The sequence below is a fragment of the Electrophorus electricus genome, chromosome 12 (genome assembly GCF_013358815.1).
Source record: "Electrophorus electricus isolate fEleEle1 chromosome 12, fEleEle1.pri, whole genome shotgun sequence".
NCBI lineage: Eukaryota > Metazoa > Chordata > Actinopteri > Gymnotiformes > Gymnotidae > Electrophorus > Electrophorus electricus.
In genome coordinates, this window is record NC_049546.1 from 18,000,511 (window position 1) to 18,023,685 (window position 23,175).

At 43.1% G+C, this 23,175-nt stretch overlaps 1 protein-coding gene across 2 annotated transcripts; it reads left to right on the top strand.

The window, feature by feature from the left end:
- On the top strand, nucleotides 1-19,820 carry glrbb (glycine receptor, beta b). Of its 2 annotated transcripts, none has more exons than XM_027018207.2 (10): nucleotides 1-277; nucleotides 3,014-3,162; nucleotides 4,651-4,757; nucleotides 5,460-5,527; nucleotides 7,117-7,343; nucleotides 10,233-10,315; nucleotides 10,605-10,745; nucleotides 11,330-11,482; nucleotides 12,362-12,651; nucleotides 18,818-19,820. In XM_027018207.2, exons 1-10 carry the CDS (start codon nucleotides 275-277, stop codon nucleotides 19,112-19,114), a joined length of 1,518 nt encoding a protein of 505 aa, XP_026874008.1. In that variant the 5' UTR covers nucleotides 1-274; the 3' UTR covers nucleotides 19,115-19,820. The 2 variants fall into 2 exon arrangements, with proteins under 2 accessions (XP_026874008.1, XP_026874009.1); XM_027018208.2 differs by having other exon boundaries at nucleotides 12,362-12,636.
- The last annotated feature ends 3,355 nt before the right edge of the window (nucleotides 19,821-23,175 follow it).

Sequence of the window (23,175 nt, forward strand, 5' to 3'; positions counted from 1 at the left end):
GGTGCACACGCAAGACTCCATCTTGGTTGCCCTGTGCCAAAGCAATAGGACAGCGGAAATATAGATTCATTTGCGATAAACAAAACCGCTAATAAATTTTGCCTGCTGCCGAAATGTAAAAGAAAAAAAAAGCGCTCTCTGAAGGAACGAATGCCGAGGAAAACTATAACGCAAAACCGACCGCAATTGGTCATGAAGGCACATTAACGACTGTTTGCACTGTCAGCACGAAGGCGTCGCTTCTGTACGATAACGACGATTAAAATACAGCGAAATGGTAAGTGCAAACATATGAGACTGTGCAACTGCATTGCGTTTTTGTGTGTGTGGTACATGTGGCAGGCGCATGACGCACGCCTACGCCGTCATTCCATGGTGTTCTCCCCTGCATCTCCACGAACCTCTCCGTCTTCATGGAGGACGCGGCTGGATGCTGTTGCTATGTGCGCGGCTCCCTCCATCTCATCGGGGGGCATTTCTACTATTTGTTTTTCCTTTTGACAACTTCTCCAACTCGACGCTAAGCGCATCCACAGGTTGTTTGGCCATTCTGTATATTTATAAACCGTTTTCGGGCTGCCGTTTCTAATTCTCGCGCTGCCATAGACGTGACGTCTCGCTGAACACATATCCCATGTCAGTGCTTCTGACATTGCTAATTACAGTTTGGCAGTGAAATTGTTTTTTGCAAAACCGACTAAGTGTTTTGTTTGTTTAGTTTTAAACTAAAGTCAAACACTTCATTTTATTTGTTGACTTCCCATTTTTAGCCTGTTTTTGTGCTAAATTTTCTGTCTATTAAAAGCTATGAAAGCAATATGTTACAGAATTAGTGTGTAAGGGATATCTATCTGTCTCTTTGCTTTAGGGACTATTAGCAGGTAGTGTGAGAAACAGCACGGAGGCTATAATCATATATATATATATATATATATATATATATATATATACACACACACACACACACACACATACATTTTATATATATATATATATATATATATATATATATATATATATATATATATATATATATATATAATGTATATATGTGTGTGTGTGTGTGTGTGTGTGTGTGTGTGTATATATATATATATATATATATATATATATATATATATATGAGAGAGAGTTGTGCATATTACAGGCTGTTGAAGAAGACCTACATTTACACACCATATATTATTAGACACATTTCTAACTTATTTAGCTGCAACTTGTATATTTCACTGTTGCAACTGTAACTTGTTGCGTGATCCATGGATGTAAAATATTAAAATGTAAATTATCCATGTTTAAGTGTTGACGTTCTTATAGGTTAATGTAAGAGGACTCATTAAGGGCAGGCAGCCAAAAAAGTAGGGGTGGATGTATACATAAGGGAAAGGCATTTGCCTCAGAGTGCTGAGTCAGGGAAGACTCAATGAGAAAGAGAGAAAGCTGTTAAACAGCCCAGCTGAGTGTGTGTGTAGGGCTAAGAGAGACGAGGAGAGAGCGTGGATGTTGGCCCATTTCTGCTAAGATGATGATCAATGTCCTGGCACAGGCGCACGGCTCCAGAAAAGGAGGCTGGGAAAGTTTAGACGGCAGAGTGTCTGGGGCTCCTTCTCCTTACAGGGGAATTTCTCCTTCTGATCCCCACGGTTGCTCCTTTCCCTTTGGTTGGGATACCCTCCCTCCCCAAGTGTCTGTGGGACAGCAATATCTGGGCTGCTCAATCCACCCATCTTCATCAAGCTCATGATTTGTTTCTTTTGCCTGAGCTGAGGCCACGGGGTTTAAGGAATATGTATTAACCGCATTCCATGAAAATTAACTGAAGAAGTGAACATGCATTAGGCATAAAATATAATTTCTATATACTTCTTTTTTCCTCTCTCTATGAGGATGATGTAAAGGATGTGTATAGTAATCAGTAGTTCAGTGCAACCACCCACAGTCTTTGGGAGAACTGCAGTGTGGTCCAAACACAGGAGGCCATTGGTAGAGTGTGGTCCTGGTGCCCTCTGAGAGTTGAAAGTATATGCATTGTATGAGAGGGGAGAGTGTGCTCTGAGGTGAGGTTGGCAATACCAGTAAATTAGCTTTAGATTTATCAAACAGGAAAAAGAAAAACAAAAGCATATATCAATGGCCCATGGGATGGCTTTCCCATTATTAATTGATCCTATCAGCTATACCGTAACTGTAGTAGGACCTACATGTCAAATGTGTCCAAATTACAACAGCATACCCACTACAACCTACAGTATGTATGTATCATTTTCTCAGTGTGTTTGACCTGGAAACAACCAAGCAGCACCTTGAGAAATATTAGATATTAGAGTTTCCATGCTGGACAAACGCATTATGGCACTGTTGCTACTGTACATGCTGAGGCGTTTTAGGTGTATTAATTCACCAGCAGGATAAGTTAAAGCATCTCCCTCAATCATGTCCCTCAGTCATCTACACTTTCTCCTCATACCCTCTCCTTATTCTGTTTGCACAGAAGTGTCCAGAAGCTGTACATGCATGTGCCTTACTCAGACAGTTTTACTTTCCATAACCTGCCTATCAACTAAACAGAATGAGGCTACTGAAGAAATAACTTCTTGCAAACTCATGTAAGCACCTTACCTGAATTATCCCCATATTCACAGTCACAGATTTATTGTGAGCTTGTGAAAATAGTGACTATTTCGGGGATTCGGTGATTTCAAGGACCAGCAGAATGGAAAACATCAAAGTCCCCCGTTGCACATGGTAGATGATGGGATGAAGAGCTTGCTTGGATGCAGTCACTGATGAACCACAAGTGGTTTCATACCTGTAACCGTAACCAGGCCTGGTTGTGAGCAGTGAAAGACCCAGCTGTGTATGCTGTGTGTTCGAAACCCCACACCAATTTGCTGTTTGCTACTGGTTCTAAACAGAAGAAACCTTTGCAACAGGTGGCGTGTGGCTTTTAACAGCAGACCCCGCCCATCTCTTCAGTCTTCTTTCACTGTTCTCTTTCTGCCGTTGCTCTCAGGTGGTCAGGATGAGATCCGGAGGGATGAGGCCGCTTCTCAAGCTGTTGCTCCTGCTCTGCATCGTTGGTCTGTGGATGGAGGCCGCGTCCGGCAAAGAAAAATCCACCAAGAAAGGCAAGAAGAAAGGGAAGCAAGTCTACTGCCCCTCGTAAGTGAACTGCCACTGCCTGTTTCTCGCCATTTCTGCCCTGTTCTCTAACTCTACAGTCCTCTGCTGTTCACACCTGTTGAAAGAAACACTGACACTGTTTATCTAAATGGATGGTCACCTGATTATGCTTTCTTTTGCTACGGAAAATGTAATCAGTTGGTTTGAAACAAAAGCAGGCTGCATTGGTTATCAGGGCCTGGGGCAAAGCTCTGGCCTGGTTGGAGTTTTGTAATGTCTGCTGAGACCAGAGGAAAGCAAGTGGCGTGGCATCCTTTAGCCCGTGGGTTTGAACTTGTCAGTGTTTTTCATCACACCTTTCTCAAAACTCAAAACTTAAAGCAGACTGCAGATAGTACATTTTGGAATGAGATTATAATAATAATAATAATAATAATAACAATAATAATAATAATAATAATAATAATAATAATAATAATTATTATTATTATTATTATTGTTGTATTTTGTTATCTAAGTTTTGAGAAGTTTAATAATAATAATAGTAATAATAATAATAACATTATTATTATTATAGCACCTTTCTCAAAACTTAGACAACAAACAAAATATTATTATTATTATTATTATTATTATTATTATTATATGGGTTTTTGCAGTCATATTTAAAACGCTTTATCGAGGAATATGTTTAACATTGTTTGCACTGAACAAGCCATGTGCTTACATGTGCCACACATGTGCTTTCTTTTGGTTGCTCACTTTGTAAGCAACAGTAAGGAGCAGTTAAACCGAGGTGTGTGACTGTAGGCGCTCTTGACACTGTGGTCCCATCTGAACTCCGCTGACCTGCGGTGGAGGGAGGAATAAGGAGTGATTAGCTGGCGAAGGCTTACGGCAGCAACACTTGGGAGTTCACTTTGATCGCAGGAAGAGAGGCGCGTCAAGCATGAAACCCCTCAAACACTTTCATCTCCCTTAAAGTGGTGTGCATTTCCTACTGCTTCATATAGAAGGGGCTCTCCTGACAGCTTAGACATACTTATTCTGTTTGTGTGCGCGAGTGTGTCCATGATAGATGATTTTCATTGCAAATTACCCTCCCAACTGGCTGCATTAAGACAAGCATATAATCACAATAGCATAACCCTGATATCGTGGTTCAACTTCAGGTACCTGAAGTTGTGTACCTGAGCTGGTGTACCTGTAAGTTTCTGTAACATGCTATCCCATCGTTAAAGGCACATAAGTGCCCCTCCCCCAGTGAAGATATCTGTACATAAATAATCTATTGGAACACTGGAACACACAAAATTTCTTCATTAAATTTACATCGTGCCTACAGTCATTGGCTGAAATGCAAGATATTTCTATCTGGGTCTGTAAAATTGTTCACAGTAGATTTTCCCCAGGGTTTGGCCTGGTCTTGGTGTCACCAGCAGCCTTGGGCATCTTCACACTGGCCTAGTCTACAATTCATCCCACTGTACTTATACATGATTCACCCTTTTTATTTCTTTCCTGCAGACAGTTATCATCAGAAGACCTCGCACGAGTTCCCGCCAACTCCACAAGTAACATCCTAAACCGCCTTCTGATTAGCTATGACCCCCGAATCAGGCCCAACTTCAAGGGTGAGAGCTTAATTTGGCCTTTGGGGCATTTACCAAAAGTATTTATTTATAATAAGAACAATAATAATAATAATAATAATAATAATAATAATTATTATTATTATTATTATTATTGTTATTATTATTGTTATTATTGTTATTATTATTATTATTATTGTTATTATTATTTCCAACCACTTTACATATATGATATTTTTCTTCCGTTCTGAACTCAACAACCTTTTTCATGGTTTCAATTCAAACAGAAGTAGACCTTTACAGCCCTCTTAGCCTTCTCTTACAGGGTTTGCTTGGAAACAACTCCAGCTATAATGAAGGAGGCAGTTAAAAGGACCTATATATTGCCTCCATGTTCCCTGGGGTTTAACATACATATGTGTTGCTTGGGCCTTGATGTGGTCTGCGTGTTTAAGCTCCGGAGTTTGACTGAACGTTAGCACTCCCTCTGGGTTCCGCATCTGCTTCACATATCAGTGCGAGACGAAAGCTCCTGGTAACCATTAGTCAACAGTGTAATCTTGGGGGTAGAACCAAACGTCTGTACTACTTTTTTTTCTATAGCAGCATGGATATGAAATGGAAAGTAGTTTCATGGTATAGACTGCATATTAAACACAGCCGGTAACTCTTTGTAAGAAAGAACGCATTTTGCCCAATCTAGATTACAGCTATTGGAGCCACTTCTTTTTCCCCTTTTAACAGGTATCCCAGTGGAGGATCGTGTCAACATATTCATCAACAGCTTTGGGTCCATTCAAGAAACCACAATGGTACATGCACTTGCTTTGCCAATTTATTCTTGTTCATTTGTGCGTAATACAGTGTCACTTTGGCATGCTTTTGGGAAAACAGAAAGCACATCAAGTCCTTAAGGATTCCTCACTTTAAGCATTTATGTTTTCACATAAGATCAGGAACAGCTTGTCATGGCTTCTTATTTCACACTGGTTTGGCACCACATCCGTCAGTGTTATGGCACTGTGTGCTTGTTGGCAGATGAAACTAAAAGTCAGATCCGATTCTGCGTGATCATATTCTAGAATAGCCATGGCCTGATTGGAAGAGACACAGCTCAGTCCAAATGTAATGTTTTAGCTGTTGTTCATCAACACTTATAGAGGATTTTGATGGTGTGTATGGGCTTTTTCCACCTTGGATGGAGCAACTTTGATGGCCTGAAGCATTTACCCATATTCACTTATAAACACTCCTCCAAGCTGGGTGATATTAGTCTTTTCTTAGAAACTTAGAAAACAAGAGAGTGGAATTGGTGCTGGATATCGGATGGAGCAGTTGTAATGTGTTAAGCTTCACGGCCTGACCATAACCACACCACCATATAAATGCTTTAGCCTACATATTTAGTTTTGTTTCAAAAATAGAACTTTACTTTGTCTGATGGGTAGCTAAGCCAGACAGAAAAACTGGAGACATGACGTGCATTTTAATTTGGATTTAGCATGCATTTTCCAAGTGTTTTAACACAGAGAAGACTTAGACACACGACCCAGGTTCGTCCACGACTCTTTACAAGCAGTGACACGTGAAAAAAAGAGCACCAGCAAGGGGTATCTCCACTTACCTCCACTGAAAAATATTTGCACTGGAAGCAGATCAGAGGGCCCGATCCTCGGTGGTGAGTCATGTGGGTGCCGGGGGCGGGCGGCTGACGCTCGGGATACGTTCCGGAGGGTTCGCGTGACTCGCAGCTGTCGTAAATCCGAAAATGAGGTGCCAGTGCGCGGGTCAGTCCGGCCGCGGTCAGCCTCAGCGTCTCTCTCTCTCTCACACACACACACACACACACACACACACACACAAATTGGCCATTCGCTCCCACATTAAAGGGCTGAATGAGAACAGGGCTGCCGGCTCGTTATGAAGCTCGTTTGAAGTCGTCGTGCTTTATGGGGCGTTTTGGCAAGGAGGAGCAGGCTAATTGTGAGCTGTAAATGTAACAGGATCACCACAGCTACCTCACGTGCATAACGCTTACAGCTCACCCTTGTTTTTACGACTTAAAAAAAAAAGGGGGGGGGGAGGGGGGGTACGACGATATGAATCATACAAACACGCACGCGGTCGCGCACGCGCAGCCTCGCGGCTCCGTTCTCGCGCCGTCTCCGCGAGCTCGTGAGAAACGCCGGTTGTCACGGCAACGCCAGAGACACCCGAGCTCGGCACTCAGTCGCCTTACACAAACCCGTTACCCAAATACCGAGACTGTCAGCTGGCGTTGATAATAAAATAAAAACACCTCAACCATTTGTGCGTGTCCGTTATTCCCGCTTTTGTCTGTTTGTTAGATACATCCCTTTCTGGCCTACACTAACGTTAAATTCCGCTGTTTGACGGGCAGGACTATCGTGTGAACATTTTCCTGAGGCAGCGCTGGAACGACCCGAGGCTGCGTCTTCCGCAGGACTTCAAGTCCGACTCGTTGACGGTCGACCCCAAGATGTTCAAATGCCTGTGGAAGCCCGACCTGTTCTTTGCCAACGAGAAGAGCGCCAACTTCCACGATGTCACGCAGGAGAACATCCTCCTCTTCATCTTCCGCAATGGCGACGTCCTGATCAGCATGAGGTAAACTGCGCTGGATCTCCTAGCTGTAACAGTTCACGACTACTCACTGTATAACTGCTGTTTGTGTGTGTTTTAAGTCCGCCTTTCCTCCAACAATTTCGTTTAAATTCCTGTAATTCTAAAGAGTGATCTGTTGAGGAGGACAGCCAGATGTGTTCTCATCTTTCCCAATCACACCTCTGCCTCAGTAGTCAGATCCCCACACAAATGGCCTCTCAGCTGCTGCCGTGGACCAAGCAGTGTCTTACCTGCTGCCTCTCTCTCTCTCTCTCTCTCTCTCTCATTTATCATACCACTCTTACATCTGCATGCGGTGCTGAATGAGCTGAACTCCCACCAGCACTGTCTTAATGACTCAGTACACAATCTGAATCCCTCTCTGCAATTCACACACCCCTCAGCTTGTGGTCTTCATCACCTGCTCGGAGACACTGCACGTTATTAATGTTTTATTAATGCGATTTACAGCATTCTCCCTAATATCCAGCACGCAGAGTGAAACCAATGCAGGCAGTCACACTCCAAAATGTCACCCTGACATGAATCGTCAGTGTGGTCTCCGAGGCTGTCTTTCATTGGACCAGCAGAATATACAGATATCATCTAAACATATGCACAGAGCAACTCCAGTAAGGATGGGATGTGTTTAAGAGCATCTCAGTTTACTCTGTCATGTCTGAGTAGGGCTTGTTACAGTTGTGCTGTTTCATGTAAGCTGGATTCCAGTGTGAGCAGGGTGGTCTCCTCTGAGCCTGCTGGCACTGTTCCAGGATGTTGGGTTTCTCTCTTTCTCTCTCTCTCTCTCTCTCTCTGTGTGTGTTTGGTGGTGAATTAGTGTCCTAAAGAGACTCACTAAGAGAGGACAGGAATGTTTATCTTTCCTGCCACCACCCCAATACGAACCCTGTCTGACCTTTCCTCTCACTTCCACTGTTACTGCTTTTATAATCTTTACCTCTTCTCTCCTACTTTTTTTATTCTCTCGCTCCGTTTCTCTCTCGTTTTCCCTCTCTCCTGCTCTCTCCCTTGCTCTTGCTCTCTCTCTTCCTCTCTATATCTCTCCCTCTCTCCCTCTCTCTCCTGCTCTCTCACTCTCACTCACTCCCTCAAATTCAGATTCAGATAGCTTTATAGGCATAAGTCGTAATTAACAACTACTGTAGAAACAATTCACAGAATAATCAAAATTATTAATTTTACAAGTGATGAAACTATGAATAAAGGGAAAAAGGGGGTAAAGAAATACACACGCACACACACACACACACGTGCACACACACACACACACACACACACACACACACACAAATACAATTAAATGTATATACATGGGTTTGGTTTAAGATACAGTTAGATTGTTTTTCTGTACGAGTGCAGCAGTTATAAACACAGTGAACTGATATTTTGACACATTCAGCTATCTCTCCTAAACACATGCACATCATGTTTGTTTCTTATCATTCTCTCTCTCTCTCTCGTTCTCTCTCCAGTTCCATCTTTCCCCGTAGTCATCTTCTATGAGTCCAGTAATGTCATGGTCTGGGACATGTTTCCATGACAACAATAGAAAAAGACAGTAATACTACATTATATTCTAGGTTATACTATAAATATTCTAGGTTTCAGCACTGACACATGGTTTTGGCAGTGTCTCAGTTAATGGTATTTTTTGGACTCTAACCTATTTGTGCTGGCTAAGGATAGTTTGAGTAGACAACAAATAATTTTGTGACCTGTTCTGGATAAGAGCGTCCAATAAATGCCATAAATATAAATGCATGAAACAAGAAACATTTTCATTTAATGCATTTTTATTTCATCTTTTTAAATTGTTTTTAAAGAAATATTTCTTTTCTCCCTTCACCTGTTAAGATGTGTATAAAAAGCAGAAAACATAAAGTAATTTAAATATATTAACTTATTAATCTTTAATTGACCATCATATGGAAAAATATACATACTATACAAACACAAAATACTAGCTCATGCATATATATTTTTGACAGGAATGATTTAAAAACAGATTTTTGAGGCTGGATTTTCATTTGCAATCCTGTCTAGAGGACAGGGTGTAGGTTTTGATATGTAAGGCAGGCTAACACATTGCTTCTCTTTATCTGAAGTCCTGCCTCTGAGTCTCATACATTTTTAATTGGGAAATATTTGCATGCAGACTGTTCAGCACTCCTTGGAAGATCAGCGTGTTTAGCTGAGGCAAAAAAAAAAAAATCACACACAGAAATGTCTATTTCTGATTGTCTTTTTGGGTCACGTGTCCGCTGTCACGTGTCTTTATTCCCCACTCCTGCGGTTTCTTTTCTGGTGGCTTGGGACTCTGAAAGGATTGGCTTGCTGCGTTAGTGACTGTGCTTGTCGTATGACAGGAGGAAACCAAAAGGCTTTCATGTGCAAATGTGCAGCTTTAAATAAACATGCCATACGGTGCAGGAGGAATACATTAAGAATTTATCGTGCAGTTGCAAGAGATTTTTTTTTTTTTGTCTGTGCAGTCTGAAATCAGACCAATTTTTTTGAGAGCTTTAAAGTAGAGGGAGTTAATGTGGTGATCAGGAGCACATTCCGTTTACAGGGTCTCCTTAGACCCCCATGTGTAGGTGAAGCCTATAGTGTCACCAGTGCCATTTTGGTCTTCTGAAAGTGTTTGACTCAGCCACTGTACAATACTCAAATTATACTCTTTCTGTTACTTAGACAAAGTACTAAAATTGCTAAATGCTAATGTGGATTCCTTTTCTTTTCCTTCTGAATTTTTCACTGTGAGTTAATTTCATGATGAAATTTTAGTCTTTGAAAAGTTGATCCCAAGGTGTTTCTTCCTGTGTGGAGGAAATAACCAGGTGTGCCTGTACCTGCCGGCTGTGTCTGCAGGTTGTCAGTGACTCTCTCCTGTCCACTGGACCTGACTCTCTTCCCCATGGACACCCAGAGATGCAAGATGCAGTTGGAGAGCTGTATGTAACCGTCAGCAAAACATGAAGTATTGTAAAGTATTGTAGGGATTTTTTGGGGATTTGTCTGCTTCCACCTGCATAATGCTTCCGTTTACTATGATCCAAACAGATTAGCAACTTAGCAACCTTCATTGTCAACCTTCAACATCAGCACCCTGGCAACACCATGGTTTATATGAATTGATCTTAGCAGTTCACAGTGTTGTAGGTGGTAACTCTGTGTGTGTGTGTGTGTGTGTGTGTGTGTGTGTGCATGCATGTGTGTGTGCGTGTGCGTGTGTGCTTGTAGTCGGCTACACCACAGATGACCTGCAGTTTATGTGGCAGTCTGGAGATCCTGTGCAGATGGATGAGATTGCCCTGCCTCAGTTTGACATCAGACAGGAGGATATTGAATATGGCAACTGCACCAAATTCTATGCAGGCACAGGTAAGAAGGGAACACGAGTAGTGAACAGCTGTAAGAGGAGCTAGTACAGCATGAATAGTAAAGCCCGTGTGTCCCAGTGAGTTTGAACGCAGGCGGCTATGGACTTTACACCAATGACAGTGGGATGCGGCTGGAGCGATTGGGTGCTAGATCTTCCAGGCAATCATAGATGAAGAAGGGTGACTGAGGCCAGGCATATTTCCTCTTATATTACCCTTATCTATCAGTAGTGAAAAGCGAAAACATATGACGGGAAGATGGGCAGGGGTATGTAGCATGTAATGTAATAATAATAGGCTCTGTTTTTGTGTGTATGTGAGTGTGTGTACATGAGTGTGTGCTTGCGTGTGTATGTGCACTCCTGTGTGTGTGTGTACATTCTCGCAAATAGCCTAGACAGAAAAAAAGAGGTTTCAGATTAAAAGGTTTTTTGTGCCTATAGCCATTCTGTTGTCAATGTTCTGTATATTGCTCTATGGCATAAAGAAATCTGAAATATAATTTTTTTTATTAGACAAATGTTTTGTAGAAATGGTTCTCAAGTTATTGGACATTTATCTGAAAGACCAGGTGGTGTTTCTCAGGATACTACACCTGTGTGGAGGTGATCTTCACTCTGAGGAGGCAGGTGGGCTTCTACATGATGGGCGTGTACGCCCCCACCCTGCTTATTGTGGTGCTGTCCTGGCTCTCCTTCTGGATCAACCCTGATGCCAGTGCCGCCCGCGTCCCTCTGGGTACTGTCTTAAACCCTCAGCCCCATGCCACCACTGCAGCTGCAACTCACCTGTATCTCAGGCGGCTGCGTTCCGCTTCCTTCGTGGTGCTTCCGAAAACACGCGTCATGTTTGCATACCATCTTTGTCACTGCTGAGTGTGAATAATCGGGGAAGAAGAGTTGCTTCTAGTTTACTGAGTTCAATGTGATTATGTCACACATTGCCTGTAAAACCTTCTGTGCATTTGTTTGTGTGTGTGTGTGTGCGTGTGTGTGTGTGTGTGTGTGTGTGTGTGTGTGAATCACAGCAGGTTGTCTTTCTGTGTGATATCACCGTGGACAACATCTATTACCAGAACCATTCTATCACCTCCATTTTGAAGCCACCATTTTGTGTGCCTCCTGTTGGTGTCATTATATGTTGTACCAGCCAGGGTTTCCCCTGCTGACCATCCCATAATACCACTGTGTGGTCTTAACCCCATGCTCTCAAAGGTTAGTCATTTCTGTGTGTGTGTGTGTGTGTGTATGTGTGTGTTTGGGTCTGTGTGTCTTGTTTTTAGTATAAAAGCTCAGATTGTAGAGCACAAAACCTTTCTGTCGAAGTGACACTAGGTTAGTGGGGATAAATAGGTGGCCTACAGTATATCACGATATATTCTGACATTTACTTTATAAGATTGACTAGTATCTCACTAACTATACACCATTAATAATTATTTTAGATGTATATATTTATTATTTTGGTAGGAAAGGTTTGCATATATAGTATACTCTTATGTAGGTTACATTGCTTGTTTATCCTGTTCTAAGTGCAGTTACGTTAAAAGCAGTGAACCTAATGTCTTGTTCCTGCCCTGCCCCTCACTGTTCCACACTTTCCCACGCTGTCCTGCAGGTATACTGTCTGTGCTGTCGCTTTCGTCTGAGTGCACATCTCTGGCCTCAGAGCTTCCCAAGGTCTCATACGTGAAGGCCATCGACATCTGGCTCATTGCCTGCCTGCTGTTCGGCTTCGCCTCCCTGGTGGAGTACGCCGTCGTGCAGGTGATGCTCAACAACCCCAAGCGTGTGGAGGCGGAGAAGGCGAGACTGGCCAGCAGAGAGAAGGCAGAGGGCAGGACGCCAGCCAAGATCAACAGCTTGAATGGGACTGGAGGAACCCCACTGCATGTCAGTACCCTGCAGGTTAGACCTCCACTGCATGTCAGTACCCTGCAGGTTAGACCTCCACGGCATGTCAGTACCCTGCAGGTTAGACCTCCACGGCATGTCAGTACCCTGCAGGTTAGACCTCCACGGCATGTCAGTACCCTGCAGGTTAGACCTCCACGGCATGTCAGTACCCTGCAGGATAGACCCCTATTGCATGTCAGTAACATGTCAGGGCAGTGGTAGCTCAGTGGTTAAGGTACTTGACTTGTAAGTGGAAGGTTGCCAGTTCAAGCTCCACCACTGCCAAGTTACCACTGTTAGGCCCCTGAGCAATGCCCTTAACGCTCAAGTTGTACTCATTACAATTGTAAGCTGTGTTTTGGATGAAAGCATCAGCTAAATGCCATAAATGTAAATGACTCTGTAGGATAGACCACTCTGTGCTGCATATTATGTGACCCAGTGCATACTATTTCCAACAGCAAACAAAACTCCATTCAAACAAATACAAGGGACATGGGAGTCAGGATATAGCCTCCAACCTCCAGTGCCTTAATATGCTGCATGTTCACACACTTTGTAAATAAGAGTGAAACTATTAAGAAACAAAAATCATAAGGGTTAAAAGATTCTGTATATTTAAATGGACGTTTCAACACTATATGTTCACTGAACTGATTAAACCACAAATTCAATATTAAACAGTTCTAAGCTCTCCTCATGAGCTTAGGAAGTGGGGAATACAGACAGGGCTGACAGTAGAAACACAGCCTATTTAATGGCCCTTTCTGCAAAAAATAAGATTAATCATAATAAAAGGAATCATTAAATATGCAATGCTTAATAATATTCTTCTAAATAAGCTACATCACTATAAACACAAATGCAGCTTGCAAAGGCATAAACAATGATTATCATAGAAGATTCACTTAGAATGTCAACATTGTGATTAGACTCCCTGTTTTACGGGTCAGAGGGGATATCAAATATTCTCATAAGCTAAAGCCAGGACACTGTTTTCTTGGTAACTAGCAAGATGCCACATATAACTATTAAAGTAAATGTCAGACCTCCTTTTTCATGAATAGCATCATTTCAGATACACGTCTGAAGAATTTTTTGCATGATCTCATGATCACTTTCAATTCAATTTTTCAAACCTATCTATTATCAGTTGAGGAGACACTGGTGACTAGGGCCATTTGCCTATGATTCTTTACAGTCAAGGTCACCCATTTGGGGGTTTGGTGTCAACTTTTGGCATCTATGATGGCTCCAAAACTGGTTTGCCAAGATCAGCCATTGTTATCTGTACAGAGCCCCTTCTGTAGATTTCCCAAGTGGTGAAGGAACGCTTGCTCTCTGGATGTGTATCATAGCAGGGGTAAGTATCAGCCGTGTGTCTGCAGGAACAAGGGGTCTTGAATTGATTGTGGCTGATTCATCTGCCATAAATGTGCACAGAACTTCATGAGTGAGGCTAGGACAATCGGTAGTATCAACACATGATCCGAGATCCTGTGTGCCACACCAGTCATGCGCTCTGATGTGCCTCCGACATGTGAAGAGTGTGGTGGTTCATGTGTAACCTTGACTGTTGACATGTCTTCTACTCTTTTGCTACGTTGGCAAACATGAGTTCATTACAAGCTCGCAATAAAATTTCATCTGCAGGGTAACTGCTTAGTAGCTCTTGTAATGTCAGAAAAAACCCTCAGTGCGTTGATGCAAATAGAAGTGTCCATGGGTTCCATGACCTCATTGTGAACAGCACTAGTGCTCATGCCGGTAAAAAGCAATGCACAGCACTCTCTGAAAGCCCTGCTTCCTCTTGTGCAACATGCTGTTACAGTCCAGGGTCCAGAGACATCTAAACTGTGAATGGTAGCAGTGTGCTCAGTCATTCCAGTGGTAAATCTCACAGCTCCTGGATTTCCATTTTCCCTCAAAGCTTCTGGCGTGTGATGCATGGATGCAGGAGATTGTTTATGCATCTCTTACCACAAATCAGTTAAAACTTCGCAGCTGGAACAGCTGCTTCTGTGAATGTTTAACTTTGATGATCCACTCTTTCAAGATGTTGGTCTATACATAGTCTGGAAATGTGGTGTTTCCAGGCAGATGAGCGGACTCTTCTCACCAGACTCCCAATTCTGCATGTTTCAATCTGCCACTGACTCAAATCAAACCTTTCTAATTTATGACAGAATTCAGCTTTGCAAGGGGCTTTGTATTCTGTAATGAAGCATGTTTGGAGAGAGTGTTGTAGTATTTGAGAAAGGCTGATCTCTGCATGCTACCAACAACTGTTATTGGCCAGAAACAGCTCTCTATCAGCATGGGGTTTGGAGTAGTAAAAACAGCCAACCTGAAGAAATGAGCCACATGGATGATGGTAGCGATTGCTCTTTGTAATACATTCCAGGAAAAGAGACTTTCAGACCTATGAGAGCAATTTTTTCATGCAGGTGGCATAACTTGTCACTTGTTGATGAATCTCTTATGAGTCAGGGTCATCTAGCTTTCACAATACACTTATCTCGTGTTGTGCTGTTAGCATTGTGAGGTTTGTCAAGGAAGAATGGTCTTGTGAACCGAATGGTCTTGCCAATATGGCATACCTCGATGTGTGATCAGCAGGACTGTGTTCAGTAGGCACATAATGCCACTGCTCTGGTCGTGTAGACTGGCAGATTCTCTGAATTCCTTTATGTACAGTAGGTTTAGATTCGTATATGTGTCCAAGCTCAACTTTGCTGGTATGGTAGCATGTAACTTGGAGTGGATCTCTTATCTCATGAACTGTGGTGTTCGGATATGGAAATGCATATGCCTTCGTGAGAAGACAGATTTCTTTCTCTCTTCTTTGCTTTGTGAACTTGCTGTTTATATGCAGAGAATATGGACCTGCTGGAGGTCTCGCAGAGAGTCTTTCCATGGTTCCCACTCACTCATTTCTCTTAAGGCAAAGGACACATCCCAGTCTCTGACCTTTGTAGAGCATTTAAATAGTAAAAAAGATCCCTGTAAGAGCTGCAAGACTTAAGGGGTCCAGGCGATAATAGTGGATAGTGGATCCCATGGTGTTTAAAAGGCTTAATAACTGATTAATGACTGATACTTGTAAAGTGACCGAATCAGCTGCTACTGCCCAGATTAAATCAAGGTTTCGCTGTGTGCCAGTAACTTCTCCATCAAGGTCTTAGTCCTTGATGTCTTTCTCATAGGCATTGTATGTAAAGTCCAATTTGACTAAGGAGGCATGCTTACCTTGTCTTAAACAAGTCTATGACCTCCCCTTCTGTTTGCAGTGAAATAAGTCCATCATCCACATAAAACTCTATAAAGTATCGCCGGTTGCCCTGTTTGACCACTCTTCTCAGTGTGTAGATAGCTAACTGCTAGAGAGGGGTTGTTTCCAAACATGTGGACATTTGTCCTAAATTCCATGATGCCTTTGGTGGTGTTTTCATGGTGTGTAAGTCATGGAAGCATAAATAGTCTCTGTGATCTTTCCTCACAATGAAACGATGTAACATTTGCTGTATGTCGACAATCACTGCAACAAGTTATTTTCTAAAGCATCTGAGAACACCTACAAAACTATTATTCATGTCTGGCCCAGGTGAGGAGGATGTAGTTGAGTGAGATTTCATTGTTTTGGTGCACTAGAGTCAAACTCCGATTTGGTTGTCTGGGACTGTCTGGGATTACAGACTCTAAACTTTGGAAGTGTCGGGGGTTGTGACTCATTGTGATCACTCTGCATGAAAGTAAAGAAATGCTTTTTCTTCTTAGGCTTTCTCTCGAAGATGTTTCAAAGAAAAGAAAGTTGGCTTAGGGCTTATTCTCTGCTGTTGAGATGAGATCTCCTGGGACTCCTGAAAGGAAGAGGTGTCACTTAGCTGTTGGAGTAGTCTTGATAGAGTTCTTCATAAGATTTTAAAAGACCTAATCTTCAATAGAAAGAGTGATTTTATTGTAATCTGGCATTGATTTGAAGACAGTGAACCCAAGTGTATTGCTATATGTTTGACCTTATAGCAATAAGGTCTGCAGCCTTCGGAAGAATGAGATTCAAGATGGCACATTTGTTTTGAAGTTGTGCAGAGCAGTCTGTTCACGCCCACCAGAACACAAACAAGATCTACCTTCTTTGCAAAGGGAGCAATGGGAAGTCTCCTTACTTTATGAAATCTAAGAATGTCTCTGCCTAAGAGAATGAGGGCATCTGGTAACAGTTCCAGTGCTGGGATTGCTGCTAAAATGCCCTTGAGATGAGAATGACTGAGCTTCCTCTGGTGTTAGAATTTAACCCCTGTTGCCTGGTATTTCATTGAACTCAAGAAATGTTGGGAAGTGACCATAGATCCCAAACAGATCAAAACACTCTGACATGGCTAAAGACCTCTTGTTCTGGTCATCTCTGGAGATGGAGATAAAACACCATCCAAAGCTGTGTTTCTTACTCTGTCTTGGTTTGTGCTGTCAAAAGTAAAGCATCCACATCTTCCTACACATTTGCAGCGATCCACATCTGCCTACACAAACTCCGCATAGCCAAGTTGTGGAGTGTCAGTGTTCAGTGCTCAGCAGTCCTCATGAGTCCAGAGAGGCACGACCAACTTGGTTCTCCCAGTGTGTTAATCTGCGCCGTGACCTGGAGCAACGTGCTGAGGATGATGCGTGGCGGTGCGTTCTGTGTGGGGAAGCACAGGAGCAATGGCAGCAGAAATGGCGCACAGAGTAGCAACACGAGATGGCGGGCAGGAGAAATGAGCTGAGCAATGTCACCGCTGGGCGTCTGTTCTCAGCCGTTGGTTAAGCCCAGACGATGGTCCCGGGGGGTGTCAGGCTCCAAGCTCAAACTCTCCCTTGCAGATAAATATACCATGAGGGCGACGCCCTGGCAGCTGTTTTCAGAAATTGAATTTAAACTCCAGAAATGCCCCATTTGCCAACCCTCAGATGAACCTCATTGAAATGCCATGGAACCCAAACTGGGTGGTTTGTAATATAGCAAGTACTTTTACTTTGTCTTTCTTTCTGAGAATTTTCTAAGCCCACAGTAATTTTCTAGGGTGCCTCCAGACAGTCTCTGTTGAAGTGGTGTGGCACTGTAATTGTAGATGTCATAAATTAGAACAGACACATTTTCTCCGTATTTTGCAAGCCAAATGGATATTTCCTTCCTGAAAAAAAGAAGTGTATGTTATGAAACACACTGTAGGCTTCCAGCTGTCAAATGCAGTTGATGTGATGTTTAACTTCTCCACACTCACCTTTAATCTTTGTCATTTTCAAACTGTTGGGTCAGCCCGCTTGAGTGTCTGGGCGTCTCTGTGCCTGTGTGTGCGTACGCCTCTGCGCGCTATAAGTAAGGGAAAGAGTGAGAAGGAGAAAGAGTTGGGCAGAGAGGAAGATGAGACAAAAGGAGATATAAAGAAATAAGGGGAGAAGAATGTGAGTGAGAATAAGAATAAAAAGAAGACAATGAACGTTGATGTATGTAGCATACACAAGGCAATTCAAAGTGCTTTACAAATAAAATTGATACAAAACAGAAAGAGAGAGAAAGTCTAACGGTGCCCTACTTAACTGCATGGCTTGGTGGGCATGGTCCAATCGCATGGCTTGGCTCTCTACCCTACAGCTCACATTCACCTTTGAGCTTTGCCATGGTGATTGCGTGAGGCTGTTGCCGGACAGCAGGGAGCCTCCCTTCTCTGACGAAGCGGACCGTTGGACAGCGAGAGGTCACCGTGGTTATGGCAGTGCTGGGAGCTCTCCAAGGGGCTTGTTAGTACTGCATGGTCTGGCCTGCACCTGCCTACTTAAAGCACTTACACTGTGGTGATGGCAGTTGGCTTATGACTAAATTGGGGAGGCGTGACGGTGGTACTGTTTAAGGTAAAAATGAAAGGAGATGATGTAGAGAGAGAGAAGGAGTGAGAGGGAGAGTGACAGAGAAAGGGAGACAATGAGAGTGTGTGTGAGAGAGGGAGAGAGAGAAAGAGAGAGAGGGATGCCAGGTAGTGAAGCGAGGGAAGAGTGTGGAGAACGGATAGACAGTGAGGCTGTTTGTAAACACCATCAGCCAGGGCTTGACTTATTACCCCTACTTACAACACTGAAATACAGTTTTTTAACTTTGTTCTTTGGTCTTTTTTCTCTCGCCCCACCCCACCCCTACCCCCAGGTGGCAGAGACCAGGTGTAAGAAGGTGTGCACCTCTAAGTCGGACTTGCGCTCGAACGATTTCAGCATCGTGGGCTCCCTGCCGCGGGATTTTGAGCTCTCTAACTTTGACTGCTACGGCAAGCCCATCGAGGTGGGCAGCGTCCCGGGCAAGTCACAGGCCAAGAACGGCAAGAAGCCGGTTCCCTCTAAACCCGTGATCCCGTCTGCGGCCAAACGCATCGACCTCTACTCACGCGCCATCTTTCCTTTCTCCTTCCTCTTCTTCAACATCATTTACTGGTCTGTGTACTTGTGATCGTCCTCGTTTGCTCTCTTCCTGAACTCTTCCTCCTTGCTGCACTCGTCTTCTCTGCATTCCGGTGTTCCAGACCTCAGGCATCAAAGAGAACAGTTCTATACTCACTAATGTAAAGAGATTTAGAGAGAGAGAGAGAGAGAACTAACTGGAAAATGATTACACTGTATTATAGCAGTATTTCCTATTGATATTTAGCTGTGAAAAAAAGAAGGCCATGTTTATCTTTTGATTTAACCTTAAAAAATCATTTTTTACCAATTGGATCAATTAAATACTTTTTTTGAGCTATTTAATGTCTGCAGAAAACTAAGAGCAATTATTATCTTGCATGTTGAAAATGCATTATATATGCATATATACATACATATATATTCATACACTATATTTAAAGGCTTCCAATGTTTATTTTTGACTTCCGGGCCAGCTGTGAGAAGAATGTCTGTGATTAAAATGATGATGGTGAGGACGATGATGATGATGATGATGATGATGATGATGATGATGATGATGATGATGATGATGATGATGATAATGATGGCGATGGTGACATTGTTGGTTGGTCTTGTACAGATAAACACTGCCATATGAACTGTACCTTTTGATGATCTTCCACTGACAAGCTTTGACCTGTGTACAGGTCCTGATGTACTTGTGAAACGTTTATCAGGCAATTGAATTAAAACGTCCCACATGATGCCACACATGTTTGTGGTGGTCCTGTTCTTCCTGGAATCTCATTTACATAAACAGTAGCCTTGTTCAAACACAATAATCTATGTCTCACTTCAGCCTTTAACACAGATTGATTTAAATTTAGCTTTCTGTTTACATTTTAATCCTTTGAATAAAGGATGTGGAGAGGAATAAATGCATCTCATATGCTTTTTGTTGATTTTTTTAGTTAATACATGAGATTGCCAAGCTGATCGACTCATAGACAGTAAAACCTCCTTATCTCTGAGAAGGAACATTTCTAGATCAGAGCTGATGGTTTTGGTTATGGCTACGCTCAGACGTCCCTCCAGGGCTGCAGATATGTGTTCTCTTAGCTCTGTGTGTAGCTGGACCTCTGAGGACTGCTGCACGGCTGTGCGTAAGAAGGAAAGGGAAGCTATGGTGGATGGTCGGTGGAGGCTTGTGCTAGGCAGGAGCCATGAATGGAACCTAGATGGAGGCTGCGTGGTGCTGGAGTTGAGGCAGGGTGGAGGGTGGGTGTCTCCTACTCCAAATCCAACACTGAGTGCGTGGAGAAAAACTCACATTGTCCTTCGATTGCCCCCTAAACCTACATGAGGCGAGATATGGAATCTGTCAAGAGCGTAATGAAGCGTGTTAATTGGGGACCTTCTCTGGAACACACACACACACACACACACACACACACACACACACACACACACACACACACACACACACACACACACAGACACGCACCATAAACTGCAACAAATAAAACACTCAGTGATCCAGAATGTTTGTTTCACACAGAAACTACTGAACCGGAACATCAGTGTGTTTGTCTTCTGGTATTTTATTCCATTTTTTACTTTAGATGATTTGTGTGTATGGGCAGAGCGCCCAAGGGCACATGGTTAGCTGCTGGTTGCCATAGCAACAGGCACCGAGACACCGAGCTACTGTGCGGTTGCACTGGGAAGTTCGGTGGTTTCATGGTGGAGCGGGGAGGCAGCCCTGTATCTGGGCCCAGCCACTGGGCAGGAGTCTAGTGCAGATTGAGCCCGACAAAATGACAAAATGAGAGAGAGAGAGAGAGAGAGAGAGAGAGAGAGAGAGAGAGAGAGAGAGAGAGGAAAAGGAAGAGGAAGCTATGAACAACATTAGATTACGCTTTCTGTTACATCCCTCCCTCACTGTAAAACAGATGAGCAGCTCTACTGAGGAGAGAAAACACAGGCACCACACACTCTGCCAAGGTTCTGGGAAGCGCTGTGACTTCATCATGACCTCAACAGGTGTTATGCAGCTGGGGAGAAAAATTCACTATTTATATAATCTCATATAATCTCTGACATATATATATATATATATATATATATATATATATATATATATTACATACAAATGAAAATACTTTGATATTATATGCACCAAACATCCAAAGAAGGTAAGATCTCATGTAACCAAATAGACACTGATGCTTACTGCAGACTTGTGTCAGTGCTAATCAGGTGTATGTCTTGCCTCTGTGTGCACCAGACACACAGACCAAACTTAAGATGTGGTCGACCTATGATAATAAAAAAATTAGGATAATAAAATAATTTACCTGATTAACAAATAACAAGATTTCTCACCATAATGAAAAAAAAGAAGACACAAAAACCAAAATGCATACCTAAGAAACAAAATATAGAAACCTATTTAAACAAGAGGAAACCTCATACAGTATTAAATGTTTTAACAGCTGTAAGTCGCCCCCTAAAACTACAGGAACGTGTCCCAGCTAAGGACTTTCTTCAAAGAATTTATTCTGAGTGATAGCAAGATTCCTGTGGTCTGCATTGTGGTTGTGTGCGGCTGCGTGTGCCACAATCTTTGTGTGTATTCCTTTACCCTTTAACACTTCACTGAGTCACTCTCTCTCACACTCCCTCTATCTCTCTCTCCTGCTCTGTCTCGAGCTCAATCACACACACACATACACACACACATACACACCACTTATACAATGTTCTGAGTCTTGCTGTTTATTTCTGAGCCAGCACACCCTCCACCATGGTCAGTTCCAACTTTCTTCATGCCCACAACTGCCTAATGCAAACCGACCCTGTAGATGGGACGGCTGTGGACCCCTGTAGCTCACTGCACTCCTGTGTGTGGAACGGACTGTGGGTAGCTTTTCCCCTGCTGGGGTTTGAGCCTGTCGCAGGGTCAACCTGTCTAAGAAGAGAGGATGAGCAGGGTTTTAAGGGCATGACGGGATGCATTTGAAACGCTGTCCGTGGTGCTGAAGTCTGCCCCCCCCCCCCCCCCCCCCCCCCCCTTATGCCTTCCTATCTTTCATGCGTGAGCTGGCAGGGAGTGTGTGAGGATCAGTTTATCGTGTGTGGAAACTGATGATAAGGTTGCTTATAAACATGAAGACACGGCTGTCACACTGAAGTTGCTCTTGTGATATGCATGTGTGTGTTCATGTGTGTGTGAATAAAGTGGCTGCCTCCCTGGCATGGAAGAACTGAGCTGGATGAGAAATGAAGGCAGTGATATGGAAAATAAATGGACCAATTAAATAATTGTGGGGATTAACATCAATGTAGAGTGGACAGTAAATCTCCCTCTCTCTCCTGACCTCTCAGACTCCTGTAAGTCTTCAAAATGTGAAGAGACAAAATCACATTTAGGATTACCTAATAAAAGTGTAACATAAAGTGTCACCCTGTCTTCCTTTGAATTGTCTATTTTGGTGAGCTGTAGCATGACGCTGACACAACACAGAGTGTTTTCACGTCAGAAAAGTGATGTGTCTGCAGAAAGCATAGGTGCAGTTTTTGTTGGGAGGATGGAGGGGGTGGGGACATGTTGTCCCCTATAATTCCTGCTCACACTGTTCATGTAATGTGTAAGGTTGGGTGGTGTTTGTGGTGGCCCTGCCAAAGTTGAAATGAAATGTACACCACTGGCAGAAAGGGCACCAAAAATATCACTCGCCTCTCCTCCCTTTCTGATCTAGAGTAGAGTACAGGCATAAGGGTGAACTTGAAAGTGCAGTAACATATGAAAAACTAATATGGCTGGGCCCGGCACCAGAGAGCTGTGAGCAGCGTGTCTGAAATGTCATGCTAATTTTTTGGCCTGAAGAGAAGACTAACATTGACACGGGTGGAGGACTGTGGGGGTGTGGATGGAGCTTTCTTCATTGTGTCTGTCACAGACAGCCATGCAGAGCCAGAGTGACCTCACCGGCCAGCAGTGTGGTCAGCGAGTCCTGCGGACAACCAGTCCCACGGTCAGTGAGTCCCACGGTTGCTCAGCTGCTGTACCCGAAACACAAGCTTCTCACTGGAGGTCAGAAATTGTGTAAACATGAGCATAAAAGA

Coding starts and splice junctions, on each gene's coding strand:
- glrbb (XM_027018207.2), top strand. Junction 10,316..10,604: donor CAAGATGCAGTTGGAGAGCT/GTATGTAACCGT, acceptor GTGTGCTTGTAG/TCGGCTACACCACAGATGAC. Junction 11,483..12,361: donor TGCCGCCCGCGTCCCTCTGG/GTACTGTCTTAA, acceptor GCTGTCCTGCAG/GTATACTGTCTGTGCTGTCG.